Source organism: Homalodisca vitripennis, chromosome 5 (genome assembly GCF_021130785.1).
Source record: "Homalodisca vitripennis isolate AUS2020 chromosome 5, UT_GWSS_2.1, whole genome shotgun sequence".
Taxonomy (NCBI): domain Eukaryota; kingdom Metazoa; phylum Arthropoda; class Insecta; order Hemiptera; family Cicadellidae; genus Homalodisca; species Homalodisca vitripennis.
Window position 1 is genome coordinate 67,924,730 of NC_060211.1, and position 15,194 is coordinate 67,939,923.

The window sequence follows — 15,194 nt, forward strand, 5'->3', positions numbered from 1 at the left end:
TTGAGGGGTTCCTGTGATAAATGGTGGTTTATGAAAATTAATTGCATTATGAAAAACTTACCAGCTGGTGAAACCAAAATTTTAGAAAGTTTTTGTTTCTACACAATGGAAACAAAAACCAATGGTAATGATAGAGCGAACCATTTTCCTTTTACTCTTCTATTTGGTTTTAGTAATCTGTCAATCCACATATCACAAAATTCTCTGTCGATTCGTATAAAGCATGTATATGCATCACTATGTGAGAACAGTAGCAAGTAAATGGAATGTTATCTTAAAAACGTGGAATAATAACCTCCATTCTCTCTGTAAAAACAACAGCTACATCGAGAGAGGGGCCCCCCCCCCCCCCCACCCCCCCCCCCCCCCACCCCCCCCCCCCCCCACCCCCCCCCCCCCCCACCCCCCCCCCCCCCCACCCCCCCCCCCCCCCACCCCATCAGATACGCGTATGAGTGGTGTATACAAAAAATTACCGTTAACCTTGATTACACATTACCTCAACGTTAAATCTTTTGTATGAAGTTTTAAAGAATAAATATTAACTAATAGTATAATTTTCGTAATGGTAATTGACATTTGTGTTTGACAATAAAGAAAATTGTCGGTATCAATTTACAATAACGTGACCATGGAAAGGTATGTTCATTTTTTTCCTGAAAACTACAATTTTTCCTGAAAACAATAGCGAAGAAAAAATTCGTCGGCAACGAAAATCAAAGGAGTTATGATTTTTTGAAATCCTCTGAAAACTCTGTTTTTGACAGTACCTCTGGCAACACTATCCATATTTGACAGTTTGGTATTACTCCGCGGCTCTCTCAAATAAAGAAGGGACGCCATTTTGAACTATTTTGTTCCTCCGTGTCTATTCTTAACCTCCTAGTTCAGTAGTGGTAATGGCACACCTCTGTGTTGGATGTTTGTTATCTTACGTGGAAGCAATTCGTAAAGACGAGTATGGAGTTTTACAATTGTATGTAAACCACGGGGCTTATAACCGGACTAGGCGTTGTGGTAATAGAAAGTGTGGCAACGAAATCGTTGTAAACGAATTTGGGGACTTCCATTTTCGGTGTGGAAAGTACTATACGCCTGCACCGAAACGAAAGAAAATCAAGTTGAACATTAAGGTAAGTGATAAGTTACTGAAATGATAGCTGACTAGTACGTTAATCCTGTCAACGATGCCTGCCCGCTGCGCAGTGCTGCGTACTGCTTGCTCTTTTAGAAAAAAGAAATTAACTCGAGCTTGCAAAAGTCAAATCCCAGATCACGTGATGCCCCTGCTCCTTAACGCAATAATGCCCGAAAGGCATCAATATAATACAATAATTTACTTTCCCCCAGTTTATATGCACCTGTGATAATTAATACTTGGCTATAAATGCCCAACCCATGAAAAAAAGTCCATTTTCCACGGTCACGCTATTGTAAATAAATACCAAATTGTCAAAATATAGAAAATATATACTGTAGCATGAATATAATGTTAAAAAAGTTTAAGAAAAATATAAAATGTTTGACTTTAATAATTTTATATTAAATCTTATATGATATAAAAAATTCAATGATTCCAAATTGAATGATAAATCATTTATAAATCGTTCATAATATTTCCGAAATATGTTACTCTGATATTGAAACAATTAAACTTTTTAATTTAAGAAGTTGAGTATAATCAGGAAATCACCACTTTTTCTTTGAGATTTCGTATATTCCAAACAATTTAAAACCTCTGGAATATCGAATGGAATGCTAACAATGACAAATTGGTGGTAACAATAATTCGTTTATTGAAAACATTGTAACGTCAAGATTAAATAAATTAGGCAGGACACGAAGATTGATGAGGCACTTCCTGGCTGACAGCTGATGAAGAGATTCTTTACAGTGAAATACTGTCCGGAAATAGCACCGCTATCCTTTAACTTTTTAGGGTATTAGGAACAATCATTGTTAAAGAGCTGAAGTTGTTTATTGTGTATCACCGCTTAATGGGGCTTTTAGTAGAATTATGTATAAAATGTTAATACATATTTTATTACATACTTAATTAATATTAAGCAAATGTTAATACAGTTTTATTACATACTTAAGCAATATTAAGCAAGGCCTTCACAGAACATGCAGAAAACTTACATATATATATATATATATATATATTTGACGTAAATGTTAATGTAAACCAAAATTTTAATGTCTTGGTATCAATTAAAAGTACAATTTTATAATGTTAACACTTTTAAATATAATGACAAAGCTATACCAATGATCAATTTTAAATCGAAAGTAATGTTGGGTTACATTATTTTAGTTTGGCGTGGGCAGTCTCTCAGCGTAAAATTTTTTTTCAAATTTTATATTTCATTGATTGCCAATGCATGCCTAACTTTTCTTCGCATAAAACAAATTCAACCCATTCGATTTACACGCAGTATGAAATGAATGTCATACATCTTACCTTTAAATATAATGTTTTAGTGTAACATATTTTAAACATTTATATTCAAAAGTTATTTTAACTATACAACATTTATAATTTTATCACCTGATACAGAATTTTAAATGTTTTACGTCAATAGAGCAAGTCATCCTGTGAAAGCGTTAAATAATGAAGTTAGACATTTATTCTGGTATACCGGAATTTCTGAATTCTCATGGAGACATATTAGTATTAGTGTGTCTGGGCAGTAACTAGTTTTTGATATTATCACCATGTTATATCTTGCCTACAATGACTTACATCCATTAGACTCAATCAGTTCAGAATTATAATCTCCAATAAACTGTAGGTTTGATATAGTATAACGCGGGATCCTAGAGCCAACTTGCTTTTTATCAGTACGTAACGTGGTTTTTATTGAAATCGATTCTGAAATATCAACTAAACCGTTTGTTAGCTGTGCAATTTTGATTTATATATATATATATATATATATATTGTATTTATATATACTACTATATAGTATATAGTACTTTATGGTTGACAGTATAGCTGTTAGATTAGTTTGAATATTAATAAATACACTCATGGAGACATTATTCGATGATCAACGGTGTTCTTGTTGTAGACTGTTAAATGCCACTTTGCATGACCTAACTTCTTGGGAACTCCGCATTTAAAATTGGGAACCTATTTTATGTAGAAACGTTCTGTAAGAAAAGAATGAATACTGTAAGAAAGTAACTCAATCATCTCCGATAGGTAAGTGAATGGAAATTAAATAATATATGATATTTATGTAACACTTTGTACTTGTGTTAAAAATCTATATCTAGCCTTGTACCTTAGAGTACCATACACACCACTTAATTATTGAAAGATAAAAAATTTCAATCGTGTTTTCTTATATGAAGTTTTATCAATTTTACTACTGTGAGAATGAATATTAACTTAGTACTGAATTACATCAGTTGTAGTTGTTGTTAAGTAAATATAAGGAATTTTTAATTTGCTGTTATATAAAGTTCAAAGCATATTTCTTTAGCAGTAAACGACCAGCCTGTGTTACAACTGATAATATAAAGAATCAAACTTAATAAGTCTTTGATCTTGATGAAAATTTGGAATATTGAAATGAGTTGTTATCTGATTTATTTCATTTCGCTATATAAAACATTATATTTTACTCCGACTTAAAATTAAACATAGAAAACCTACTTACAGTCGAAGTTTTACAACGACGGATTCACATGTGACGGTTCATTTTGAGTTTGTTACAAACAATCTGCAGGTAAGGGAATTGTGAAATGAAGGCTCTATAAACATCGATGTTAACTGCCACGTAAACTTAAAAAGAATGTAATCAATTTAGTTTTACTGATTTTTTGTTTCCATGAACGATGGCAAAAGTCCGGAAAAAGTTTCTTTCACTATTCCTCCATCGTCAAAAATAAACTTCAAACAAAAAATGTAATCAATATTATACCAACGCTGCTGCAGGTTAGAGAGGCATCACTGATTTAATCTGTCTGGAATTTTAATCTGTTATCGATCATAGCTGCCACATTTCAGACTTTTATGATCAGACTCTTTTAAAGTATCGATATTTTACCTGATAGTTCCTGTAAAGGGATGTTTTTCTTAGTCGCCAGAAATAGCTTTAGTAAACAAAACATAATCGTACAACGTTTAAAAGTCGATAATTATCATTTTAATGCATTTAGAGTGTATAGTTTAAAATTACGTCGAAGAAAAACCCTCAGCATGACCCAAAGACCAATACACCACATGGGAACACTGTGTCTGCACCTTATGCTTATGGTTGTATGTTGATGGATCGAGAAGGCGAAGACCATTTTTTACTTTTGTTTCATAATCTTCTCAAGCAATGTATGGTTGATATTTACGCAAAGTAGAGGGAGAAAGAGTAAAAGTTTTCAAAACAACACAAAACTGGAAGAAGTGAAGTCTATATTCGCTTGAAGGATGCCACGAGAAAACGTTAGGTATGGCAGCTGGCTAAGACGGTATGGTTGACACGAAGCTTCTCTGAAGGACCTCGCTACATGCTCGAGCGTACCTAAGATGCTATGACCTATGTTCACCATTTTGGTCATCCAGATCTGTTTGTAGTTTAATGCGCAACAAAAAAGGGCGAAAATATATGAATTGTTCAAGGAAGGTCAGAGGGTCACCACAGACATGACGGTAGCCCGGGGTTTCTACTTCAAAGTGAAGAATTTGATGAAGCTCCTTACAAAATGGCCTATATTATGTCATGTAGATGTCATATGTTGTCCATAGAATGGCAATAAGAGACCTTCTCCATATACATAGTCTTCTTTGACTTTGTATATTAAATCAATTAAAAAAATTAAAATCAAACATTAATGATAAAGTTATTTGTGCATACATAGATGACCCAGAACTAGACCCTGCCCTCCATACAATTGTCAAGTCAACCAATATCCATGGCCCATGTGGATTTCTTAATAGAAATTCGCCCTTTATGGTTAACGGATCCTGCAGCATTGAGTTTTCCCGTCCTCTTCTGAGAGAAACACAGAAAGAGGTTGACGGTTATCCTAATAATTAATAATAATTAATTGCAGTTACAATTAATGTTTGGCTATACTTAAATATTCGGTGTATAAATGTCTGGCAACCGTCTCAAAGACTAGGGTATTTCTAATCATGTAACACAATTAGTCTAATGAAATGAGTTTTATATGAAATTTTTCATGAATTTTCCTATTTTCATGAGTGTAAGAAATTCCTACCTTATCGATAGAATTTCTTATATAGATATGTGTTTAAGACGTAAACTTGTATTAAAGCAATAACATATAATGCCCTTACATCTTTTAGCAGATATGAAATCCTTTAAATCGTTATATATTTTATATTTGGCTAAATTTTATACCATTAATTTTACTTTCGCTAATACTATAAAAGGTTTCATTGTATTCACTTACAGTATAAGTCTATAATAAAGTAAAAACAAAATGCAACTAGAGTTATTATTAGCAGGATATTATTCAGAGAAATATTCAACCATTTGAAAATATTTAGTTTGTAATTAATTTTATACCACATTAATTTGATAATAAATGTTACCTCTGTAATTTTAGAGAAACGCTTTTTGTTTCTACTAGTGTTATTAAGAGCTTGAATAAAGACTTTTATGTATTGTTTAAGTGCTTCCTTTCAGTTTACTAATATCGTTAAAATATAGGTCATATTGTAGTTATAACCACCAAAATTTAATGAATGATATGTTAGTTACCATGTATTATCTTGGTAAAATTTTAGCCTTATATCCTATTCTTGATTACTTTATTGCTATAGCTAACTAATACATTTTCCACATAATATACTAAAAGATATTGAAAAAAATATTATTTGGGTTAAAAAAATTTTGTACAATCTTGTTTAACGTCCCTTTAAAGACAGTTAGTTAGAAAATAAGTTAACACAGTCTTGACGATGTAAGGTGACAACCCTTTATAATCTAAGAAAAATTGGATACCAATAGAAATTTTTAAGTACAATAATTGCATATAGTTCATTTTCCAATATGCTGAAGGTTTTTTATAACATGTTAAGGTAAATCTATTCTAGTAGCAAAAGGAATATAAGTGATTTTTAACTGGCATCTTACCCTAAAATCACCCATCTTACACCTTGAATAGCGGCAGGTTTATTATTAATATATTATGTGTATCTATAGATACCTATAAAATCCAAATACCACTGACTGATCCACTCACTCACTCATTCACTCACTCACTCATCGCTCTATCTCAACAACGACAAAACCCAGAATCCTGAAATTTGGCATGGTGGTCGTACTTATAATGTAGATGTACAATAAGGCTGGGTTTTCAAAAATTCGTGTTTTAAGTGGTTTAAACGTGGATAGTTTGCAAACGAACTTTTGGACACAATTTAGCTACTTTGAGCACTCCCAAAGTACTTTTATAGTTATTTCTAGAGTTTGGAACTGTAAAACCTACTAACATAAACAGTATACTACAGTAAAAGTTAAAGGAATAGCCTACTTAGGAAAGGCAATATTAGTGTTGTAAAACATCGCTAAAAGTAGCCAAATAAACGTTAGTTGGATAGTATTGGTGTGGCTTTTTTTTACCATGCAACTTTAAAATCTACTAGAATAAATAGGAATCCATGGGAAATTTTAGAAAATATGTTAATAAGAATGCTATTTATGTTGACGTAGATCACTGAATGCTGCCAAATAAAACGTTACTTGAATACGCTCTGTTTGAATGTTGTACTTTTTGCCCTCTGAAAGTAAGCTCATCAGGGTTCTTGGATTTTAATTATTTTGTAAAATATCGATAAGTGTGGCAAAATAAACATGTTCGCCCGATACGCTCTGTTAAAATACGGTACTTTATACCCTCTGAAAATAAATGTGTCTGGGGTCATTGCATTATGAAATTGACATCTCTATTGGAATAAATTATATTCATTCGATAATATATAAAGTACTAAGAAATAAGTCATAGTTATGACTATTTGCTTAAAAAAGCCGTCCAATAACAATGCTCTCATTCACGATCTTTACACATTTTACTATTGAAATTTACCTTTCTATAATCTATAAATACTATAAACGCTTAATAAACCTGGTTTTCATAAAGGTACCAAATTAAATGGCAAGGGAGTCTCATGTTAACAGAGCGGACCAAATCAAAGGTGAATTTTGAACACAATCAGTGGTCTGGAAGGGGGGGGGTGGAGGTAAGACAGGATGGCTCAGTTGACAACTCATTCATGGAAGAGCCTCTCCGTGCTGCTCGACTCTGTTAATAACCTAAAAATGACACTGCTGACAGTATTAATAACCTATTATTGGAAAAAACTGCCATCTGAGATTGTCCATTACCAGTCGGTGGACTCTGTGGTGGAAATAGAAGATGCGGTACACTACCCATTAGAGTTCTTGCACACGCTTAATCCTCCAGGCATTCCACCACATCATCTTTACCTCAAAGTTGGAGCTCCAATAATGTTGCTTAGGAACCTGGTTCCACCTAAGCTCTGCAACGTAACTAGGCTACAAATCAAAGCGTTGCGCAGACACGTTATACAAGCCGTGATATACACTGGATGTGGCCAGTGGGAAGAGGTTTTTATCTTACGCAGTCCCTTAATTCCATCGGATTACCATTTTCAGTTTAAAAGACTACAGTTCCCTGCCAAACTCTGCTTTCCTATGACGATAAATAAATCGCAAGGGCAGTCCTTGAAAATGGCCGATGTTGATCTAAGGGAAGACTGCTTCTCTCATGGCCAGTTATATGTCGCTTGCTCACGAGTTAGCTCTGCTGATAGTTTAACTATCCTTCAGCCTCGTGGAAAAACAAAGAATGTTGTCTACAAAGAAGTATTGTAAGTTCCGTAAAGCAATCCAGCTTATGATTTAATAACTGTTGTGATATAATCCAGAGACTGTTAAAGTATTGAGTTAGGTAAAATCAGTTCAAGAAAATTTAAAAAGGAGGAGTTGAAAACATTGAAGCAAAAGTAATGAGAAAAATGGCGAGTTAATAATATGAAAACTCATTTAATTAATTTGCATTTATAGAACTCCTGAAACAATGCAGTAAAATTCATCAATAATTTTCCGTAGCGAAGCACGGGTATTCTGCTAGTTATATATATAAGGAATTATTATAACATGCAGGAAAAACGTCATATCTGATACGAACAGAGATTAAATATATCCATTTCTCACTGTTCCTCAACTGACATTTCAGCTCCATTAATTCTGATATAAATTGAGGCCTGAAGCAACCGCAATGTGTAGGACGATCCCCTGTGGGTAATGAAAGCCTTCTAATCAGCCTTTGATGTTCGGCTTCTCTCGCACTGCGTATCTCATGTGTGAGAATACCATAATGCTCGTATTTCAATGAATCTCTTGTATCATATGTAATGAATATTTCTAATTTTAATAAGTACTTACATATTAATTTATGTTTCACGAAGATACATTTAAAAATTTTTTAATTTGTTAATAAAAATAACTCTTATTTATGTATCTTTATATCACCATAAACCCACTCGTAATTGCAATTGACCTCCCTGAAGTCAAGACATACGAATTCGTAGAGTTCCTGAACATCTAAAGATAAAGATTACTACCTGAGTACCTGACCAATAAAACTAACCTGGTGAGACAAAGTTCTTGTTTTGACTAACGTTTTTTGACTCACGCTATGACATAGAATTATTACTATCGTTTATTAACGTTTTAAATGTAAAAATATAGGACATTACTCTAGAGACTGTAGGACTTGGCATGGTGACGAGGTTAGTAATTAACCTAAATTGCCTGTTGAAAGGCCACCCCGTTTCTCCAATATTCCAAAAAACTTGTAAAGGGGGAGAGCTTAGAAAAAAGTAGCTTAGATTCTAACCCTTCCCGTAAACTGGACATTAAAAATGATTTTAAATATAGTCCCTAACAAAAATCCGGACATATAATCACATGTGGCAGAAACGCCACGAGGAAAGCCTAAGTACCTTGCCAAGTGTACTAGTAAATATAGAAAACAAAGTTAATGTGATATTTTTGTTAGACACTGGAAGTACACTAAGTTTAATCAGTGCGAAACTTTATAATTATTTAAGGGAAGCGAACTTAGTTAACAAATTGTTAGAAAATAAGGTACAATGTGTTAGTGCTGGAAACCAAAAATTTCAAAAATATGCCGAGGCGTTAGAAAATTTAAATGAACAGTTTATTAGAAATTCGATGTTAAGGCCCTAAAATAGAAACCACCGAAAGTTTAAAATTAATGATGAAGTGTTTTGTAAAATTCCTGGACACAGAAATAAATTGGATAGGAAATTTGACGGACCATATAGGATTGTGATTATTATCTCAGAGAACAGTTATATCATTCAGCACACTAAGGACTTAAAAATTTAAAAGAGTGCATCTACAAGATTTTAGACCCGCTTAAGTGAAAATTAATTCAAGAACAATTGGAAAATCTTTGCTTTCGCCAAAAAATTAAAAAAAACCCATAGTAAAATGCCATAATTAAGTAACCATAGGCCAAGTTAAGGTTTTTCATGTTTTCTTTCAGGTATTAAAGGAAAAAGGGGATTTTTAATATGTATAAATAAATATTACACGAAGAGGAGAATAACATGGCCTCAGGAGTTTAAATATATAGAAATTTAGTATTTAATAATAGTGTCTACAACCATTATACTGTCTGATAATAGTATAAAGACATTATATTATTGATGTAGTAACATTCTTTCTTGTGTGTCCATTCTCATGTTTTTATTTATTTATTGTAAATGAATGAGAGAAAAAAAATTATTTCAACCCCCCCCCCTGTTGTCCAATGTAAGTAACTTGTTAGTAATAAAATAAAGGGTCTTAAATAGTTTAATAAAGTTTACAAAAGAAGGAATGACCAATCTTATAAAATTAAATTTTTTGAAAACGAAACGAGACAAGCTCTGAAGTTCCGACATAAATGGTAACAAAGGGGACTTATGTCATAGTAAGAGAGAATGTTCTGTTTATGTGTGGAACGCTGTGGATGTGAGATGTGGAACAACACTCGAGAACACTTGTCACGTCCCGCGGACGGCGCGGCGGTTCCAAAAGCGACAGACTCGAAGTACGACATGACCGTGGAGGCGCGCAATAGCCAACTGAGGGCAGCTGTCTTCCAAACATATACGTCGACACGAGGAGACCGGAAGGAACAAAATACCTTAGACTGGGGACGACTGACCTACTGTAGAAATAGTAAATTTAGAATTGTGTGGGTATTAGGCTTCACTATCTCGAGTCATTGACCATCATTACTTTTATAGCGGGTCAATCTGTATTTGTTTAACTGTTCTGTCTGTTCCAAAAACATTGGTGGGTAACTAAATGATGTGCGTTTTAAAAAACTTTTAAAAACGTCAACTGCTGGGTCGTATTTAGAAGTAAAGGAGGGGGAGTAATTGGTTGATTTTTTAATTAAAACTTAAATTAAATAGAAATTTTGGGAAAGAAGTATTGGGATTTAATTTTAATTAGATTGTGAGAAGTTAGGGCAAAAAAGAAGATGTAATCCTTTAGCAAGTTAGTGCTGGTTACTTTCAATTATTAGAAAGGTGGTTCACTGGCTTGAATTGATCAGAACTTGTCTTGTGTACTGCAGTTACGTCAGATCTGAGAGGGGTATTGTTCTTAAGTTGGATACGGCTGGGCCAATGAGAGAACGCCGCGGATGTCCATCAGAATTGGGGGGAAAGGGAACTATAAAAACTGCCAGCACATAATTTTCGCCCTTCTTTGGCAACTATCGTGAATTAAGTTGATGACAGTGCGCCTTGTTTCTAAATGTTTTTCCGCGAGGGATTTTGAGGTAAGCACCAAATTTATTGTACGTTATATTGAAATAGTCTTCCAGATCTGATATTAAATTAATTTTGTTGTCTTTTTTATAAGAAAAATTAAATTTATAGAAACTACAGAGCAATCTGCATAACAGATTCTTGATGAACAATAAAGCACAATAGAATCAAACAAATTACATTTGGTTCAAACTTGCAAGAAAAGTGAATTAAAATTTAACTTTGATTGAATTTTGGAAATTTAGTAATTTATGAATATTTAATTTGAACTGTTTTATTGTGAATTATCAGTGAGTTCTGATCTGTATAGTCACCATAGATGGCTTATATAGCATTCATATTCCGCTGGTGAGTGAAGTGATATGCAGAGTGAAGTTGGACAAGTTCCGTGCCACCAGTAGTTATTGATGTATATGTCTGCACTAGTACTATGGCTCTATTTTAGTATTACACCATTTAAATGGTATTGCCTCGTTCACCATGCATGATATATAGGTACATATATATTTACCCATGCATGCAAGTGCAGAATCCGGTCTCTTTGTTATTTTGAACTCAATACGAATTTGAGTTTGTATTAAAACTATTCCTATAGATGCAAGTGTACAATTGGTGATTTTTAAAAAATTTCCAATGCAAATAAGAATTTAACCTTAATTATGTATTTATCGCCTAAATCTTTTATACAAAATTCATCAATATGACAGTTTAAATTTAAAGTCTTGAATGTTGGTTTAATTAAAAAAAAATATACAACCAATAATTATGCTAAAAAAGCAAGATGGTTGTTATATTTTTGTCAACACTAATGGACTGAGAGGGAAAGGCTAGGGAAAGTTTTATAATCTGTTCACTTGATACATATATGTCTCTCTGTTTGTTTTGTTTGGTTGAAATAGAGTAATATGAATGGGGACTGGTACAGTTATTTACACAGAAGTTCCCTGTGAATTGTCAACTGGTTGAAATATATCGTAATAGGTATATTTTTTGTATGCCTGACTTTGGTAAGTGACATCATGTTTGTGTTGGCTAATAAGTAAGGTGATACTAGCGATACTAGGTAAGGCTGATTTAGATTTTAGTGCTAACACTTAAGAGCCTGTTGGTGCCATGTAGACACCTGAATGTAGTATTACTACAGGGTTATGTAGTATTTACTAGCGAGTGTATTACTGGCGTCATTATCTGTGCTTGTATGGTCTAAAGTTTGTAATTAGTATCGAGAACAAAAGATTTTTCTAAAACTTTGTATGGATACGTATAGACATATTACTAGGCTAGAAATGTTACCAACTCAGAATCCAATTATATATGAAACATTTCAATTAAAATTTTGAATATTGTTTAATATAAGTTTGATTATTTGCCGGGTTTGCCTTTTAAAGTAACCAGACTAGAAATAGCATAAGATAATTATTGTTATAAAAAACCCAGTTTCCACAGGAATGTACTACGTAATATAAGTTTAATTGAAAATAAACCTCCAGGTAAACATACATTTTTTTAAATTTACACTTCATTTTTGAACACAAGCAACGCCTAACGATAACAAGAAGTGAGGTAAACTAAAGTTAACATCGAAAAAGTCTGCAAAGCGGATTGTCAGGAGAGCAAATTTGAGTATAAGTCAGCTGATCTCATGGGGCCATAAGAATACATCTGTAGAAACTTCACTACTCCGCATTTAAATACAATATATTAGTTTAGATTCTTTCAACACCTATATGTAAGAAGGTATAATTTTACAATATTCATTTTAAATATTTTACATTAAAAATATTCTGAAACTTCCTAATAATAATATTTAAGTAGTTTTATTTTTAAAATAAAAATACAATTATATATAAATCATTTTAAACTGATAGTAGCCATACGTGTGAATATATAAAATGATGTTGGTAACAACATGTACTTAATCGGAATGTTGAAGAAAATTTTAAATTCAACGATGCTATTTTTATTACATTCACGTGTGTTGCTTATATATTGATATTGTTTTTTTTTCAATTTATTCTTCTTCAATGTTATTCTATAAGAATTTATATCTGTGAATTGTCATTATTTATTTATTACTGTACGATTGTTAGTTCAATGTTATAGCCTACATAATGCTTATTTAATTTTTTACTAATAAGGCCATATTTGCAATTTTAATGTTATAAAACATAATTTGGCCCCATTTTATTTAAAACAATTACCTTTTTTATTAAATTTTATACTTTTAATCTACTGTTCCCCTGTTCTTATCGAATTTTTCTATTGACTGATATATATTAATAGTCTAACAGTAACTATTTACTTTTACATGACTCTTTTTAACAGAGCATCAATAAATGTCAACCATAATACGGCTTACACGGCCGGTGTCAAGTTTTCCAGTTTGGGCTGCGGCAGCAACTGCTGACATAGGTGCGGTTAGTTAAATTTTTTTAAAATAAGTTTCGGTTGAAAATAATTCAATCAAACGACAGGCTTAAATTGTTAACAATTTCATGTGCGTTATAATCACATAAGATCTATTTAGTATTATATAATATAATGACAATAAATATAGTTTAACTTAAAATAATATAAAAACTTTTATATATGAGTAAATGTTTCCTGCATTTCACTCTAGTAGGCAAACTGCTACCCGTAGCAGGTATACCAAAGTGTCGCCAGATTGAATTGTCACTTCAGGCTTAATGGAAGCTAAGAGGTTTGTGGGTCATCAAACACCCTCATGTGTTCACTGCTTAAACGCGTTCTATCCATTACGTTTTCTACTAGTTCGCTCAAGTAAAGTTTATATTTATTATACAAGGGAGTACGTTAAAGATAGTTTAGTAGTCTATTCGTATTCAGACCTAACAAATTTTGCCAACACCTACATGGAAGTGTTCATATCTTACGTTTGTAAATAGTTTGTTTCTAATTACACACACACATAATATAAATATATATAAATATATATATATATGTATGTATATACATTTCTATATAATACGGAGATACATAAATATAGAATCTATATCAATCACTACATATACTCGATTATTGTTAATTAAAATGTTAGAAAAACATGTTCAATACATTTTTGTATAGAAATCTGTATAGCCTATATCATGTTATGTGTATTTAGTTTTTGTGCGTGATATAATAAACCATGCCTTACCGTAATATGGTTTGCGACGTCAATTACTAAAAGCCAGTATCGTACTATTTTTAAGATTGTATTTATTCACCCATTATACATTTTCATAAATTAAAGAAGTGTACAACTATGCTTTTATTCTTATATTCCTATACAACTAGGGTTAAAGTAAATAAAGCTGAAACTCAAATGAGTCAGTTTTAATGAGATGAGTTGGCACAATAAAATGTGCGAAAACTCGTATTGACATTTACCATCAAATTGACAATATCAATGAGAAAGAAGTTAAATAAAGCAATTTAGCACTAGTTATGTATAGTTTCTGACATTATATCTGACGACAACCGATGGTATAAAATTAAGTAATATCAACATTTTATATTAAAAAAATAAGTAAGTATTTTTGCCGCTACATAATTTATAAGTATTATTAATAGGAATATTAGTAGGCGATGAAAATTTTTAAATAGCATTCCATTATAAATATTCCCTTTCTTAAAAATACAGAGAAAATTAAGATTAAGAAAGATTATAAAGTGTAGAAAATATTACTAATAGCCAGATAAATATTTAATCTTATAAATATAGATGATTCCCAAATGTAATGCAAATCGGTAATCTTGAGAAAGGTTGGACCAATTCAACTTATAAAGTGTATATAATACGCATTGAATTGCAAGGAAGATTTATAAGCAGACAAATTCAATAAAAGTTATCTTGAATATTTTTTATTCAGAAAAAAGGTGTAAGTTATGTTTCATAGTCAAGAGCTGTTGACAATTTCAGCTAAGTTTCCACAAATAAGCAGAAAAATGTGTTCTTAAAATAATAGGTATCGGTACTAGATCACTATTGTAATGCAGATAGAAAATAAAAGGTTAACAATGTATACAATTTGTATTCTTTATTGTGCCGTTGACGAACTAAAAGCATATCATGAATTGTAAACACTGTAGTAACCTGACACTAATAATAACAAATATGTGAATATTATCATGCAAGGTTCACCAAACTGGTGGCTTTCCTTGAATGGTGGTATAATATTTAAACATAATGCCTCATGCACAACAGAGCAAAAACACTGCTTCAACGATCCATTCTTACAGTACGGAAATTAACAACACTTCTATAACACAAAATTTTGTTATTTATATTATTTTGGAACGATGTATGAACATAATATGGATTTCCCTAATAGATATGTAGAAA

At 32.1% G+C, this 15,194-nt stretch overlaps 1 protein-coding gene across 1 annotated transcript; it reads left to right on the forward strand.

The window, feature by feature from the left end:
- The first annotated feature begins 7,223 nt into the window (after window positions 1–7,223).
- On the forward strand, window positions 7,224–7,868 carry LOC124363502. The gene has a single exon (XM_046818751.1). It carries the CDS (start codon window positions 7,224–7,226, stop codon window positions 7,866–7,868), a length of 645 nt encoding a protein of 214 aa, XP_046674707.1.
- The last annotated feature ends 7,326 nt before the right edge of the window (window positions 7,869–15,194 follow it).

Coding starts and splice junctions, on each gene's coding strand:
- LOC124363502 (XM_046818751.1), top strand. CDS start 7,224: ATGGCTCAGTTGACAACTCATTCATGGAAGAGCCTCTCCGTGCTGCTC.